This window comes from Nesoenas mayeri (genome assembly GCF_963082525.1).
Source record: "Nesoenas mayeri genome assembly, chromosome: 5".
NCBI classification, from domain to species: domain Eukaryota; kingdom Metazoa; phylum Chordata; class Aves; order Columbiformes; family Columbidae; genus Nesoenas; species Nesoenas mayeri.
In genome coordinates this window covers 60,279,547-60,294,355 of record NC_137548.1, presented here as the reverse complement: position 1 = coordinate 60,294,355, position 14,809 = coordinate 60,279,547, and the positions used below count along the sequence as shown (strand labels likewise).

At 38.0% G+C, this 14,809-nt stretch overlaps 1 protein-coding gene across 1 annotated transcript in view; it reads left to right on the top strand.

The window, feature by feature from the left end:
• Positions 1 to 14,593, top strand: part of SYT9 (synaptotagmin 9) — a gene marked incomplete at its 3' end in the record, with an annotated part of 66,093 nt that extends 51,500 nt beyond the window's left edge. The window contains exons 4-7 of the mRNA XM_080345856.1: positions 11,797 to 11,917; positions 12,974 to 13,145; positions 13,776 to 13,905; positions 14,486 to 14,593. Coding sequence (XP_080201982.1) covers positions 11,797 to 11,917; positions 12,974 to 13,145; positions 13,776 to 13,905; positions 14,486 to 14,593 — 531 coding nt within the window. The remainder of the gene's footprint in view (positions 1 to 11,796; positions 11,918 to 12,973; positions 13,146 to 13,775; positions 13,906 to 14,485) is intronic.
• Positions 14,594 to 14,809: the final 216 nt, after the last annotated feature.

Sequence of the window (14,809 nt, the reverse complement as noted above, 5' to 3'; positions counted from 1 at the left end):
ATGAAAAAGTCTCTGCATAACACATATGGGAAAAAAAAATAAGAGAAATAGATTCATAAAACCATGCTTCTATCCCCACTTGCTAAATGGGCACTGAACTTAAAAGGAGCTACACATAGAAAACAGTGCTTTTGAGAAGTTTGCCTTAGGTATACCTTATTAACAGAGGTAATAATTCTTTTATTACTTTTTAGAGGGATGAGAAGCCAAAAAGGATCAGAAAGAGATAGAGAGAGAGATAAAGGGTACACCAGGGATTTCACTGAAATTGGATTTGATTTCCAGATATCGCAAGAATTTTAAAGTTATTTGACAGAGTTTGGATTCATGGCAACGCACTGTTCACTAGCAGTTGTTTTAGTTGTCTGTGTAAGGAATCCATTATATCCAAGTCATCAAAACCTAGGGGCAAAGTGCTTCTTCACTGCCTGTTTACAATGAAGAATGCACACACGCCTCTCCAGCTTCTGCATTCATTACACCAGAGTCCTGAGCAGGACACATACCCAGATACACGTTTAGCAGCCCACCGTGCCTTCTCTGCCAAAATTGGACGTGGCATGGAGCTACAAAGCAGATGGCAAAATCCGACAAGAGATATCTGATTTCAAAGAAAAAATGAAGCATATCTCAGAACAAAGCTCTGGAATGGCAAGAAAGACATGCTGCTGCAACATAGAGTTTGACATGAGCTTTCTATTTTTCAAGCACACCAAGTTATTTGAACCATTCTCTTTTTCATATCAGCTTCTTCAAAAGCAAAATTGTAGAACAAACTTTTACTTAGACTGAAAGTAGGTTCAGATTGACAAAAATGACCTTTCTTTATTATCCATTTTGTATACAACCTGTGCTAAGCCTGAGTAGCAAGGAAGTCAGTACAGAGCACCTATTGTAGGTATAATGAATATGTCCACAAAACACTATAGGCGCTTACACAGACTGAAAAGAATATATTTTTTTCCTTTTTCCTGATACTGTGACACCCTCCATCTTTTTCCTGCTCTACCCAGATACTTCGTTTCTCTCCTTTGCAGAATGATGTGCTCAGAATACAGGAGATTAAAGACGGCTGCTTTACACAGCACAAAATTCCTGCACTGAGAATGACATTCAGTGCTAAGGAAAGGTGAAAAACTGGTGGTGGGACCGAAACCTTTAATATCTGAGACCATCAACCCACAGTGTCACTGGGGCAGGGACCACCAGCCCTGGGCTGGGCTGGAGTGGGGTCCTGGGCCATGGGCAGGGTGGGGGGGTTGCACTGGGGACCCTGATATACTGATTGCTTCCAGTCCCTGTGCACCAACAGATAACTGAGTGGGGTTAGAAGAGAGAGCATCGTTTGATATTTTAGTGGAGCTGTTAAGTGCAAATGCAGCCGCATTGTAGCTCAAGGCAGAGTGAAAGGCCAAGCCACTAATTTGCATACAGATTTAGTTTAAATTGACATTTTCATTTTAACACACTATGAAAAAAAAAGTATTAACAGGCAAGGCATTTTGGATTAAAATATTTTGATTAGTTAACTTATTTTTAAAACCAGCTTCCTCCCTTGCAATTTTTCTTGGATGTATTTGAAGTTTTCATTATTAGTGGGATATTGAGATAATTAAACATTACTTTCTACTTATGACAGAATGGAAGCAAGAGGTAACTGAAAAATAATTCACTGTAGAAATAATATGCGTTAGAATGGATTTGCTGCTTCATTTTCTTCAAGCTCATGTTTGCCTAGAGATAGTGAACTCTTAACACGTAATTTAGCCTGTTCTTCTTACAATAAGCCAACATTTAGCCTTGAAACCATGAGGGTTTATTTTCTCATCTCTTTCCATCTGCATGATGGTCATCAAGAGTTTTCTTTTAAGTCAGCAAGGTTAGCCTACCCAGGTTAGGTTGTATTCTAAGATACTGCACTCTACAATGCCATTAACCTCTGGTTTTGTTTTGTCAATCTCAGTATTTCTGAATAAACTGAGGTCTACTCCAAATGGATTACAGTTTGTTGAAAAAATATTTGGTTTGGCATGGCAGTTCATTGGACGTTCATTAAAAGCTTAGGTCCGCACTTTTACACTGCTAGATTGTTTTGTGAACCTTCCCTCTTTAAGGCATCCCTTGTCTGCCTGACCTACTTGTCCTTCCATTTTTACCATCTTCACCTAACATCAAAGCTGTTATGTTTCCCAGCTGAAGCTCTTCTCTACATTTCCTTTCGAGTAAACAGTTGCCCTTCAAACATCTATTCCTATATAGTGCAATTTACATTTCATTGCTGTTCCTGAGCTTGTCAACATTTCCAAAGCACCACTGTTTCCTCTGCAGAAAGAAAGGTCTGAGCCAGCTCTGTGCTGGAGCACTCTCATTAAAGCTTTAGCATTGTGAAATCAAACCCACCCTCAAGAGACTTCCTTTTCAAAAGACTTTTGAAGCACAGTACCAAAGGTGGCAACCTGTAAACAGTAACAAGGTGGGATACACTGAAGTGGGATATACTGGAAGAAAAGGAGTAGTAAATCTGTCCACAGCACCTCAATTATAAACTCATATCTTAGAGGTTATGATATTTTGACTCTTAAGCATTAGATCCTGAAGATGCAATTATCTTCTCTAGCTCTGAAGCTTTTCCCATCCTCCACACTCATACACACACATCTCCTGCTTCTCAGTACAATCAAAATTATAAAAAGCAGCCTGCAATGCCTGGAAAATAAGAGTTTCTTGTATTATTAAGATTTTTTTGTATTATTAAATCTGTATTGAACTTTTTCATTTATAGAAAGCAAGAAGCCATAGAAGAGTTTCATAAAACAGAAGCAATTCAAGAATACAGAATCGTTTTCAGAGGAATGGGTTAACTTGTAAGGAGAAATTTGAGCTTCAATTAACTACTTCTTGCTCTGATCACCAATGCCATCTAGCAAGCCTTCAGAAACAACTGTGTATACACTCTTTCTTCCTCTTAATAACTGACAATGAAGTTAAAAATTACTTACATTGACTTCCTACAGAAGTTTCATTTTCAGAGTTCCTCATTTCTGGTTTTCCTGTGAAATCAATTTCTGACACAGCCACATACATATAAACAAGACAAGTACTCCAGCTTTTCCAATCATGTTTCTACTAATTTTCATTAGCTCAATTCAGACTGTCTCCTTAGTTCATCAATTTAGTTTGGAACAAATTAAGACATTATCTCAATAGCTACAGGATAATTTATTAGATTCACTCTTATGCCCACATTCAGCAAAACACTTGAGTTGTTTGGAACTGAAAATCTATGTAGAGGATTCAAAGACAGTAAAATCTATAAGATTTAAGCATATTTGAAAAATAAGTATGTGTATGAAGTTCACTGAACGGAGGCGTTTTTAAAGTTAGGATGTTATTACAGAATAATTTGTCTATAAAGTCTTAAATGACTCAGTAAGACCAAATGTATTCTGTAAATGCATTCAGATAACTGAGGACAGTATGAAACTAACCGATTGGAAAAGCAGTTTCAGTTAATCACTGTCTGCCTATTTAAAGGATATAAATGATGACAAATGGAGATGTTAGGTCTTTAGAGAGAGAAGTACATAGACTGCCTACAGGAAAAGGCCTCTACCCTTCACTTATGAAGGGCATTGTGGCAAGGGTAAGTTATGTGCATGTTCTTCCCAAAGACATGGATTCTTTCTGAAATCTATGAAAGTGAAAGGCTTATCCTTTGAGTCCAGCTACCCTTGACTGAGTGGCACAACACAAAGTTGTGTCTGAAGGATCCTCCTTGTGTGGGTTGCAGGGATGTGCCTTAAAGAAAAGTACTCGTGACACAAGGATGATGGAAAAAAGGAGAGAAAAGAAAAAAAGTACATCAAAAGATCTCCAGGCTCTGAAGCAGAGATGAAGGATATGCTGTCTGCTTTATTTTTGATATCGTCTTTATATAGAAATTGCCAAGATGCTAGACAAAACTATGAGTAAGTTAAAATAAGAGCATACTCTCCCTGAGCTGATAATCGTAGCAGCTCTCTACGACCCGGTCTGCAGGAAAGATTTTGACTTCTTTCAGTCCCTGTGAAGTACAGCACACAGTTGTGGTGTTCACATTTGGTCTGTCGGGCAAGACGTCTGTCTGGCTACAATGTGCTCCAGAATACCACAGAGAAAATTCAGTAGAAACTCTGAGCTGGTATCATCTTGGCATTCCTAATATAAATCCTAATGGAGGACAAATCAAGCTACCTATTTAGTTAAGCAACAACATTGAACTTAGTTGTCAGAGGATTTTTATTTTTTTTAATTAAAACGCGAAACACCTTCTGTCTGACCTAAGTGCTTTCTTTCCCCCTTGTAAGGCTTTTTCACTTAAATTCTTTAGCTGGTGATACTTTTCCCTGTATTAGTTATGCAAGAATCTCTCATTTTTATCGATGTGTGCTAAGGAGCAAATGCTGTGCCACTGACAAGCCCATGGAGAGATTCAAAGGTGCCCTTTCTTATCCTGCCTTTTTGTGCATCCCATCAGGCTAGCTTCTATATATATACTTTGTACTGTTGTATAGGCATAGAAGGTGTTAGCCAGTCTGGGACATGACATGAAAATTATATTGTGTACCCAAAGCAATATAAAATCCAGAGTGAATGGCATGCAAACACTTCAGCTTTCTTATATTCCTTTGCTGTAGTGAAACCAAGCTTCAGAATTGATTTTTAATGTTCTTTTCTGGGAAATGAAATCAGACTCATTTTTGCATACATAGCTCTAGAAGCTTCTTTACTTATTTGCTTTCAAGAAAACCAAGAATAAAAGAAATAGACAAGTGCAAAAAAAAAAAATGGAATCATACTGAGAAATTAATACAATCTGCAATTAACTTAAAAAATGAAATATAGCCTGACATTGATGTATTGAAATAATAACTGTAAAAGATAGACCATTCATTTTCCACAAACTTTACTTAATCATATCTCTATAGAAACAGTTTGATTGAGGCATTAATAAATGCCTATTTTACTGGAGTTCATTTCTTTGATTTAAGATGTCATAAAAATAGAATTTTCCAGTCACATCCTCTATATCCATCTTAAAATGTGTAATGAGAAAGCAACTGGCACTCTTCTAGTCATGTGCAAATTCAATTAAAATCAAATATTTCTAAAGAGTTTTTCTGAATATGCATTTCTTATATGTATAACTCAAAATAATTCTATGACTAAATAATCAAAAATGTAGAGCTAACTTCATGAGTTCATAATGTTAGATATTTTAGATTTACAATCATTCTCAAACTCATTAGAGTCTAAAATTTGTTTAGTATGGTATTTGCGTAATATTTCTGTCTTGGACATGTACCTGAACTGAATTAATGTCTTAGCTCACTCAAATTCAAGGCAAGTGTAGGGTCCTGCAGCTGGGGAGGAATAACCCCAGGGACAAGTACAGGTTAGGGGTGGACCTGCTGGAAAGCAGCACTGCAGAGAACGACCTGGGAGTTCTGGTTGGCAACGGGTTGACCATGAGTCAACAATGTGCCCTTGTGTCCAAGAAGGCCAATGGTATCCTGGGGTACATTAAGAAGAGTGTGACCAGCAGGTCAAGGGAGGTTCTCCTCTCCCTCAACTCTGCCATGGTGAGGCCACATCTGGAGTACTGCATCTAGCTCTGTGCTCCCCAGTTTAAGAAGGACAAGGAATTACTGGAGGGAGTCCAACAGCGAGCTACAACGATGATGAGGATCTGGAGCACATTTCTTATTGGGAGAGACTGAGAGACCTAGGTCTGTTCAGCCTGGAGGAGAGAAGCTGAGAGGGGATCTCATCAATGCTTGTAAATATCTCAAGTGTAGATGTCAAGAGAATGGACCAGACTCTTTTCAGTGGTGCCCAACAATAGGATGAGGAGCAACAGGCACAGACTGAAGCATAAAAGATTCGATCTAAACATGAGGAGAAACTTCTTTACTTTGAGGGTGCCAGAGCCCTGGAACAGGCTGCCCAGAGAGGTTGTGGAGTCTCCTTCTCTGGAGACATTCAAAACCCACCTGGACACATTCCTGTGTGATCTGCTCTGGTGAACCTGCTTTAGCAGGTGGGTTGGACTGGATGATCTCCAGAGGTCCCTTCCAACCCCAACCATTCTTTGATTCTGTGAAACCTGAATCCAGACTTTTTCTCAACACAGATGAACAATTTAGAAATGTATATCCCAAAAAGCAGATAGCACTTCTTGAAGTATATTTAATTCATTTAGACTTAATACATATACCTAGTTGACTTAAATTATCCTCATCTTAGCAAAGTGAACCTCATCTAAAATAAATACCTGCAAAATTCAAAACCCCACCTTATGAAATATCAGAATTATGTACAGCAAAATTTGTCTTGCATTATATAAGCGTAATTCCATTAATTCCAGTAAACATTATGAAATAACTAGGAAGATTTGTTGTTGTTGTTGTTTAAAATACAACTAATCTTCCTCAGCTAGGAGGGGGGGGAAAGGAGGATAATTTAATTAAATTCTGGTAATTGATCCTTTCTGTGCTTCAGAAGCTCAAATGACATCATCTCATTTCATGAAACCTCTGCTGTTTTTCCCTTTTCCAGAGACCTTTGCGGAGACATGTATAACTGTTAAAGCAGGTAGTGTGCAAAGTTACCATTGCCTGAGCTGTACAGCTCTGACACGGCAATAAGAATTTATAAAATCTGTGTAATCATTTGTGCCTTGAAAACCTCTTTCAACAGTCAGTAACTTTAAAAGAAATAAGCAAGGGCATCTCACTGCCTGTAAGTGCTCCCATTAATGGTAAATTGATGAGATGCATAAAAATACATCTGAGCACCTCACAATCCATAATTGGAGTATTTTTTGCAACCTACCAGAAAAGTAAAAAACTAATGTCTGTCTTTTTATAGATGGGGAGCCGAGGAACCTGGCGTAATTGAGACATATGCTTTAATTAGAGTGGCACAGGCACTGCTTCATAGCAGGCCTCTCACAGCTTGTCTGCTCCAGAAATACAAAACACAAATTTCCAAAGAAATGGGCACAAAACTTATGATGGCCTAACTCAAGGACAACATAGCTTTTTCTAGACTGAAGGCAAAAGCAGAAGTTGTAACCTGTAATTCATGTTGTTTCCTTCCATCCCTTACTGTTCTGCATGATTTTACATAGCCATTCTCTGCGCCCAAATGTATGTATGAGAAGGGATAACCCATCCACCAGAGAAATATCAGCCCAAATGTCATTCCCATTTGTCAGAAACTCTCTAACTACGAGGTAACTTCCAGGTTTCACTGAGAAGGTTTGATCCAACCTGTGCTTCTTAATGCAACCTCTGAGGAATCAAATGTGAAGCCACTTAATGGCCCATCATCGCAGTCCTCTTAAAATTACACATATCCCTGTTTAATATGCTGAGTTATACTCACCTAAGCACCAGCATGGAGCTGTTGACACAGTGCTAGGAAGTGAATTATCCTGCAGGCTAATCTCTAACAAAATTAATAATTTTAAAATCTATAAATACTGTGTGACTGTAGACTAACAAGCTATTAACACTACTGCTGGAATTCAGCATTTTAAAAAGATATATTATCACCTTGTTGGTTTTAGAGGGAGCAAACCAGAAATATTTTCTGGGAAAGGCAGAACAATAAACCTTTCAGTAGAAGACACTGAAAATTATTAAAATAATATTATTTTTATGAAATATCAAATATTTCCAGCAGAAACATAACAAGGAGGAAGCATAATGTGAGGGAGGTCATATTTCCATGCTTCTAACAGCAATGAAAGGGTCTTTTTTAATCTTGAAGTTCTAGTGAGGGATTCATTCCCTTTGTGAAAACACAGTTTTCAGGTGAACGTTGTTATTTACACCTCTGATTTGAACCCTCCAGCTGACTGCTCACCCGGTACTGCATACACCTAACTCTCCCACGTAACACTGGGCAGTTTTTTAAGGAAGAAACTTCATGCTCTTGTCCTGTTGAATAAAGGATTACGTTAACAGAACGTGTCCTCGGAGCGAAATCCAGGCAGGATTATCAGCAACAGCCACCGCAGAGGTTGTGTGGCCCACTGTGAGGCACAGCTGACAACATCAACGCTGTCACTCATCACCCCAAGCCTGAAGCTGAAGCCTGGGGCACTGGAAAAGCAAAGCGGACACCAATCTTGTTCTGCCTTTTTTAGAATACAGCAATCAGCAGGTTATAGATTAAAAATGGAGGCAGTGCTTTCTTTTTCAATCATGGACAGTTTTTGAGGACAATGGGAGAGGAGCTTGGACCTTAGGTGTGTTTATCACAGCATATTTGATCAGTTCTTAAAATACCTTTCCTGCTGAATAGGACCAAAATAAAAATTACGTAGGTTATACTCCTATAAATACATTATTATTGTAATTTAATTATCTTTCAAATGTTAACCAGCCTTTTGGTCTGATTATGTTAGGGCTATCTTGGTTGCACTGCAACTTGCACAGTATGCTATTATTTCCCCACTAAATAAAGTTAGACATAAATTTGGATTGTACAAAATGCATGACTTGATAACCTGCAATATTATTAAATCTATTCCTGAACAGGAATTTAAAAAACGTCTCCGGCAGTGTAATATTTATATCGTCACATTTTGTCAAGCATATATAGTAACACATAAGCAGTCGATTCAAAGAGAAGCGTAATCCTTGCAGAAGATCCTGCCTTCCATGCCTATTAATTCTGTTCCTTAAAGCTATTTCTTGATAGTACAGTACACCTTTCGTGACAATCCGTGGCTTAAGCCATATGGCTCAGTGATTTTAAACTAATGCAGGTGTGCAATAATCCTCTCTGTGCTCTGTTACTGAGACCTTGGTTCTGTTAAGAAAGTGAATTTGTAGTCAGGAGCTGTGTTTGTTGGATGTCAGGGTCATACCACTGATCTCCAGTCACTGCAGTTACCCAGACAGATGAACACACACATACACATTCTGTGGTGCTGTCACAGATTACGGCACTCTCTGAAGAGCATTCCCTCATTAAATTGAACCATGAAGCTCCAACAGCAAAATATACAATGTTTGAAACAGTTAAAAATGTTGCCCTTTCAGAGATAAGCAGGGTGGAGCAGCCAGGGCACTGGGAAAAGCTCAGTCTGTTAGAAAATCTGTCTTTCCAAAATTAAAAAAACATTTACAAGTAACCAGTACTATAGAGTATTAGTTAATTCCCTACAAATCAAAATGAAAGTGAGAGAAGACAGACTTTCTTTTTCAGACTAAGGGGAGGATTTGCATGCCAAAAAAGTATGTCTTTCCTGCTTCTGCCAGCAAGTTTTCCTTCAATTACATTCTCAGACTGCCGTGGTGAGATTACTACTAGCACTGGCTTACAAACAGACTGAATCTCACAATCATCTGTGATCTATTGCTGCAACACCTTCAACTTCTAGAACTGGAAAAGACTGAAGAAATTGGAACTCCGTTCCCAGTTTAACAATGTTTTTCTGTGTGATCCTTCGTGCAATTTTTAGAAAAGCATTAACAAAGTATTTTTATCATTGTAGCATTTGATAAAATTACATCACAGTGTAAGTGAAGATTACTTTTCAAACATAAGGCAAAATTTGTGAATAAGTATATTATGTCATAATTCCTAATACTGCATCCAACATATGTGATTTCTTCTTTCCTAAGAAGTTCATTTATGCAGAGAGATAAAATGTTTCTTGGAATTTGTAACTAAAACAATTGTATAGTAATTCATTTACTTATTAATTTTTTTATAAGAACTGATAAAATGTTTTAAAATGTTCACTCAGGATGATCAAGTCTGGAATGAAAACTCCTGTATTTGGTAGTAACAATAAAGTACCCACAGTACTCACATAATTAATTACCTGGTCACCAGGTGGAGCACGGGGGTTGAATACAGAATGACTTTGACATGATTGACAATATCTAAGAATACCAAGATGCACAGTTAAAACAGATTTTCTTCCTCGCAATGGGAAGAACAAGTGAAATCTTTGCTTCCTGTTCCCCAATTTGGCTGACCACGGGGAAAGTTGCAGACATCAATTATTCCTCCTATAATGCTAAGTGCAGGTGTTAGACAACAGGAATTTCTCCTGGATGTGCTGACATCTGTTTAGCCTGTAGGACTTCTTACAGCATCACCCTCTCAAATAGCACTTGGATCTTCCCACAGTCCAAGTGAGTCAGTGACACAGTTTGTTGCAGCAGGTTTGCTTCCAAGTATGAACCATCAAGAGACACTAAACAGGGTGAGTCATATCAGCTATCTTGTTATTGTCACAACCTTTAATAGCTTTACAGCTACCGTGAAACACTGATCTTTAGAATGAAAAAGGTGATAGTGATGAAGTCAAGTCAGGGTTAAACGCTAGTTTTTACTGACAAAGGGCCCATAATATCAGCTTTTTCCTTCTTCAACAGCAGCCCTCTCCAATAACAGCACAAGGAAAGGACCTTTTTTCTGAATGAATGTACATTATTTTTTTCCCCCTTGCGTAAGCTAAGAAGAAATAAAGCAGAAATGCCTCTCTTGAGCAAGGGGTTGGATCAAGTGACCTCTAGAAATCCCTTCCAACATAACATTTTTCTACAGCTCTGTGAAATCAATTCTTTCTGTCCTGCATGTCTCCCTGGCCAACTCGTGAAGCTACGTGAAGTGGCTGCTCAGGCTGCTCATTGCTCTATACAGCAGCTGGCTCAGAGGCAAACAGCTGTTAGCTGCTGTTTCAGGGCGTTTTCACTCACCTTCTATGTCATTCGTCACCTTTCATTTTTTGGTGACTAATGCAGAAGAAGCCAACCTGGGAAAGGAGAGAAGCTGTTGCACAAAGCTAAGTGGGCAAGATACACACTACTCAACAGTTGTATCTGCCTGTCCTATAAAACTTAGAATGTGGCTTTGAATTTGCTGGACAGGATAACTTTTTTCATTTAAGAATGAAATATTAGGCTACAGGAGATGAGTCTACAAAGCTACCAGTTCACAGCTCAGACAAAAAAAAATACAAATTAAATCTCAGATATCTTTTACTACAATCCTTTATTCACTATATTTTTTTATAAAACAGCTGGATTTCCTTAAAAAAAAAAGAAAAAAGACAGATGCTTTGTAACTGCAAACAGGTTTTGCTCATTTTCTACTATCTTTCTGAAACCCTGATGCCATTGACACAAGAAAGGGTTGCAAATCATTCTGTCAGTGAAGCAGATGGATAAGGTGACCTGAAGGAGCTTGTCTGTGCAAGGCACAGGAAAGAATGTCCTTACTCTGCTTCCAGTACAGACTGCCCCAGTACCATAGTGACTGCACAGCCATCACACCTCAGTTTATGCCAGCCTGAGAGCTGCATAAAACATTCCCCTGCCCAATCCATGTGCTTTCTGTGAACTTCTCTATGGTTATCCTTCTGCAGACCAGAAGGGAAGGCACAGAGATCTGTTGCAACTTGTGAATGATAATGCAAATCACTACAAAACATAAAATAAAACAAAGGTATTCCAGTGTACCTCATCACTGGAATATGTTTCATCTCCAGGGACTGAGTGCTAGGAGCTATAACCATATTTACACTTGAGAACTTTGGTGATGTAGCAACAAGTGTAGTGACTTGACTCTTGTATGCAGGTGGTTATCTATTTTTTCAGGTATGTTTCAGAAGGATAATTCAGCTTTTGCTTGTATAACTGTAGATCCCTAAAGGTATAATTTAGCTCCTGTTATGGGCAGGGAAAATTGCTGTTATTGCTTCACATTGTCTCTCTTTCCTTGAAACAGGATAATGTGGATCTTGGTGACCTGATGTTTTCACTCTGCTACCTTCCAACAGCTGGTAGACTAACTATTACAATAATAAAGGCAAGAAATTTAAAGGCAATGGATATCACAGGAGCATCAGGTAGGAATGAATTTAATGCCCAGTGTGGATTTCCTGTCCCATTTCCTTCCTGTGTCACAGAACTCGGCAATGTCAATTACTAGACTGATTTTTGAGAAGAGGGTTCTCACACTGCAAGCTCTTGAGTTACTCAAGTACAGGAATTTCTGATAAGTAAATCATATATTTTAGTTTGTTCTGTTGCAACCAACAGTTTAAAACAATCTACTTTTAAAAATACAGCAAGATTATTATTTCTAAAGTCACTGTGATTCAGAACAGCACGAGTTGGCCCAACTTCATTCATAGTAGTGAGAATTTGTCCAGCAGACTATTTGTCGGGGCTGTGGCACAGAGACACACCGACCCTCTTTGACCATGTCCAAGAGCCACTGAGCCAATTCTGCTGTTGTTGGCGTATGGACAGAACAGGGATCATCCCACACTCCTTTCAGCAACCCTTTCAAAATTTGATGGTGAAAGCAAGAAACTTATGTAAATAAGAGTTCACAGATGATTTTTAAATACTAGCAGGGAGTTGTAGATCTCCCAGAAAGGAGCTACAAAGAAATAGCTTTTTTTACTACATTCAGGAGTATAAACCTAATCATAATTCTCTTGAGAAATACAAGCCACTAATTGTTACACTTTGAATTATATTTAACCACACATCAGTAAATCCCACTGTGTAAAATGTTGTCATCTTCTGTCTGTCCTACAAATTCGTACAAGTAATTAGGCTGTTATAAATAGGCTGATACACAGGCTGTTGTATAAAACAGTCATGTATAACACGGTTCAGTGGATATTTTAATACTCTTTGAAAAGTTGGTACACAACAAGGAGCTTCTTGATCCTAAATTGTTCATTATAAGCAGTCAACCAGGTAAAGCTTTCAAGGCTCTGCTGCCTCCTGGGCATTCCATGGTAGTAAAGAAGCTCAAATTCCAGTCAGGTCCAGGTGAATAATTCTGCAAGCAGGTATGGGCTTACAAGAAGGCTTCTCCCTTCACTTTCCATGTATGTTTGCTTAAAAACAACATCAGAAAACCAACATTGTTCTTATGATTCACACAGATCCCTACGTGAAGGTTTCTTTAATGTGTGAAGGAAGGCGACTAAAGAAACGAAAAACTTCCACCAAGAGGAATACCCTTAATCCCGTTTACAATGAAGCCATAGTCTTTGACGTCCCTCCAGAAAATATTGACCAAATTAACTTGTCGATAGCTGTTATGGATTATGACCGGTGAGATACCTGTAGCTGTAAAATAACATCATCTATTGGCTTATAAAATCTTGCACAGTAGATTTGCATCCAGAAACTAAGTTATCATTTTTTACAAGTAATTGGGAAATTCATGTCATGTTAACTTTGGCAGAAGACTAAAATGTCTTGCATTATCAGGCAGAATTTCCTTTCTAAATTTTTAAATACAGATTTGCATCCATTACTGACATAACTAAGCTGCATATATGCTTACCAGAACTGAAATAACTAAACATATAATCAAACAGTCCATACACTGATGTTCTGTTTGTGCTCAATTAAGCTAACTTCCTAGACACATGCCTCCATTTCTAAAACTGAGTTTACTTGTATTTGCAACTAATTACAGAACACAGGCAAAGAACTCTTTCTGTTCTTTATGCAAAAATAAGAAACAAATGCACACAGCCATACAGTGTATGCTATACTAAATTCTTCTGATTAGTAGGAAATGCAAAGAGCAAACTCAAGTATTTTATAATTCATTACATTTTTCAGGCAAGAAATCATTCTAAGAAAATTTGATTAATGTTTGTAATGAAGTGTGTAAGTGGTATGTTTCTAAAGGTAAAAATTTAAGACAAAAAATATTATGGAACATTTTCACAGTGTAGGTCACAATGAGGTCATCGGAGTATGTCAAGTAGGCAACGATGCAGAAAGTCTGGGTCGCGACCACTGGAACGAAATGCTCTCATACCCTCGGAAACCCATTGCTCACTGGCATCCTCTTGTGGAGGTAAGACTTTTATTTCCTGCTTCCCCATTACTATAATTGTGAAAATTCTTCCATATGGCACTAGAAGTCGGATAAAGTTTTATGGACAAAACCAAGATCCACATGCATGCACTAAATACTAGAAGAGGGCCCAGAAACATCAATATTAAAAGTCAAACATAACACACAAGTTAAGTCTGCTCCTTTCAATTTTAGGGTGACATAAAGTAATTAATGGCTTTAATGTATACATGGAAACACCAAACATTATAAACTGGATCAAGGGTTTGGTTTTGTTTTTTAAATAGGATCTTGGGTAATTTTCACTCTTAATTGATATAAAGAAATGGACTTTGTTTACAGAACAACCAAGACCTATTTTTTTATATATATATAACAACCTAATTTGACTTCTTCTCTTGTAAGAATATATCATCCATTCCACTAGCACATGTCAAAGGATACCTAACTGCACTGGAAAAAAAAATGTTTAAGTGTCTCTGGAGATCTGAGGCATTGATAAGAAGCCACGCAATCAGAAAAGCTTTTCAAGGTTCCTATGGTTTTTTTTGTTTTGTTTTGTTTTGTTTTTTGTCTTTAGGGCCCTATTGAGCAGAAATGTTATGCAGGTCTTCTGCGCTTGGATGGCTGCCGAAGAGGCTTCCTCACCCTTTTAACCTATTCAGCAGAAATTTGGCATTCCTGTTGAACTCTTTCTTAGCCATATCCTCAGGGGCTATTCCACAGAGTCCAGTGGGGTAAAGATGTCCTTTTAATCCCTCTGTCTAATCCCCTCCCCAATACAGGGAATGCTAATCCTGATTCATAAGACACAAAAATTCATCAAAGATCTAACTGAACTTGCTTCCTAAAAGTTACGACTGACTTTTATTGTTGCTGTCACTAGCTGAAGTCAGACAGTAAT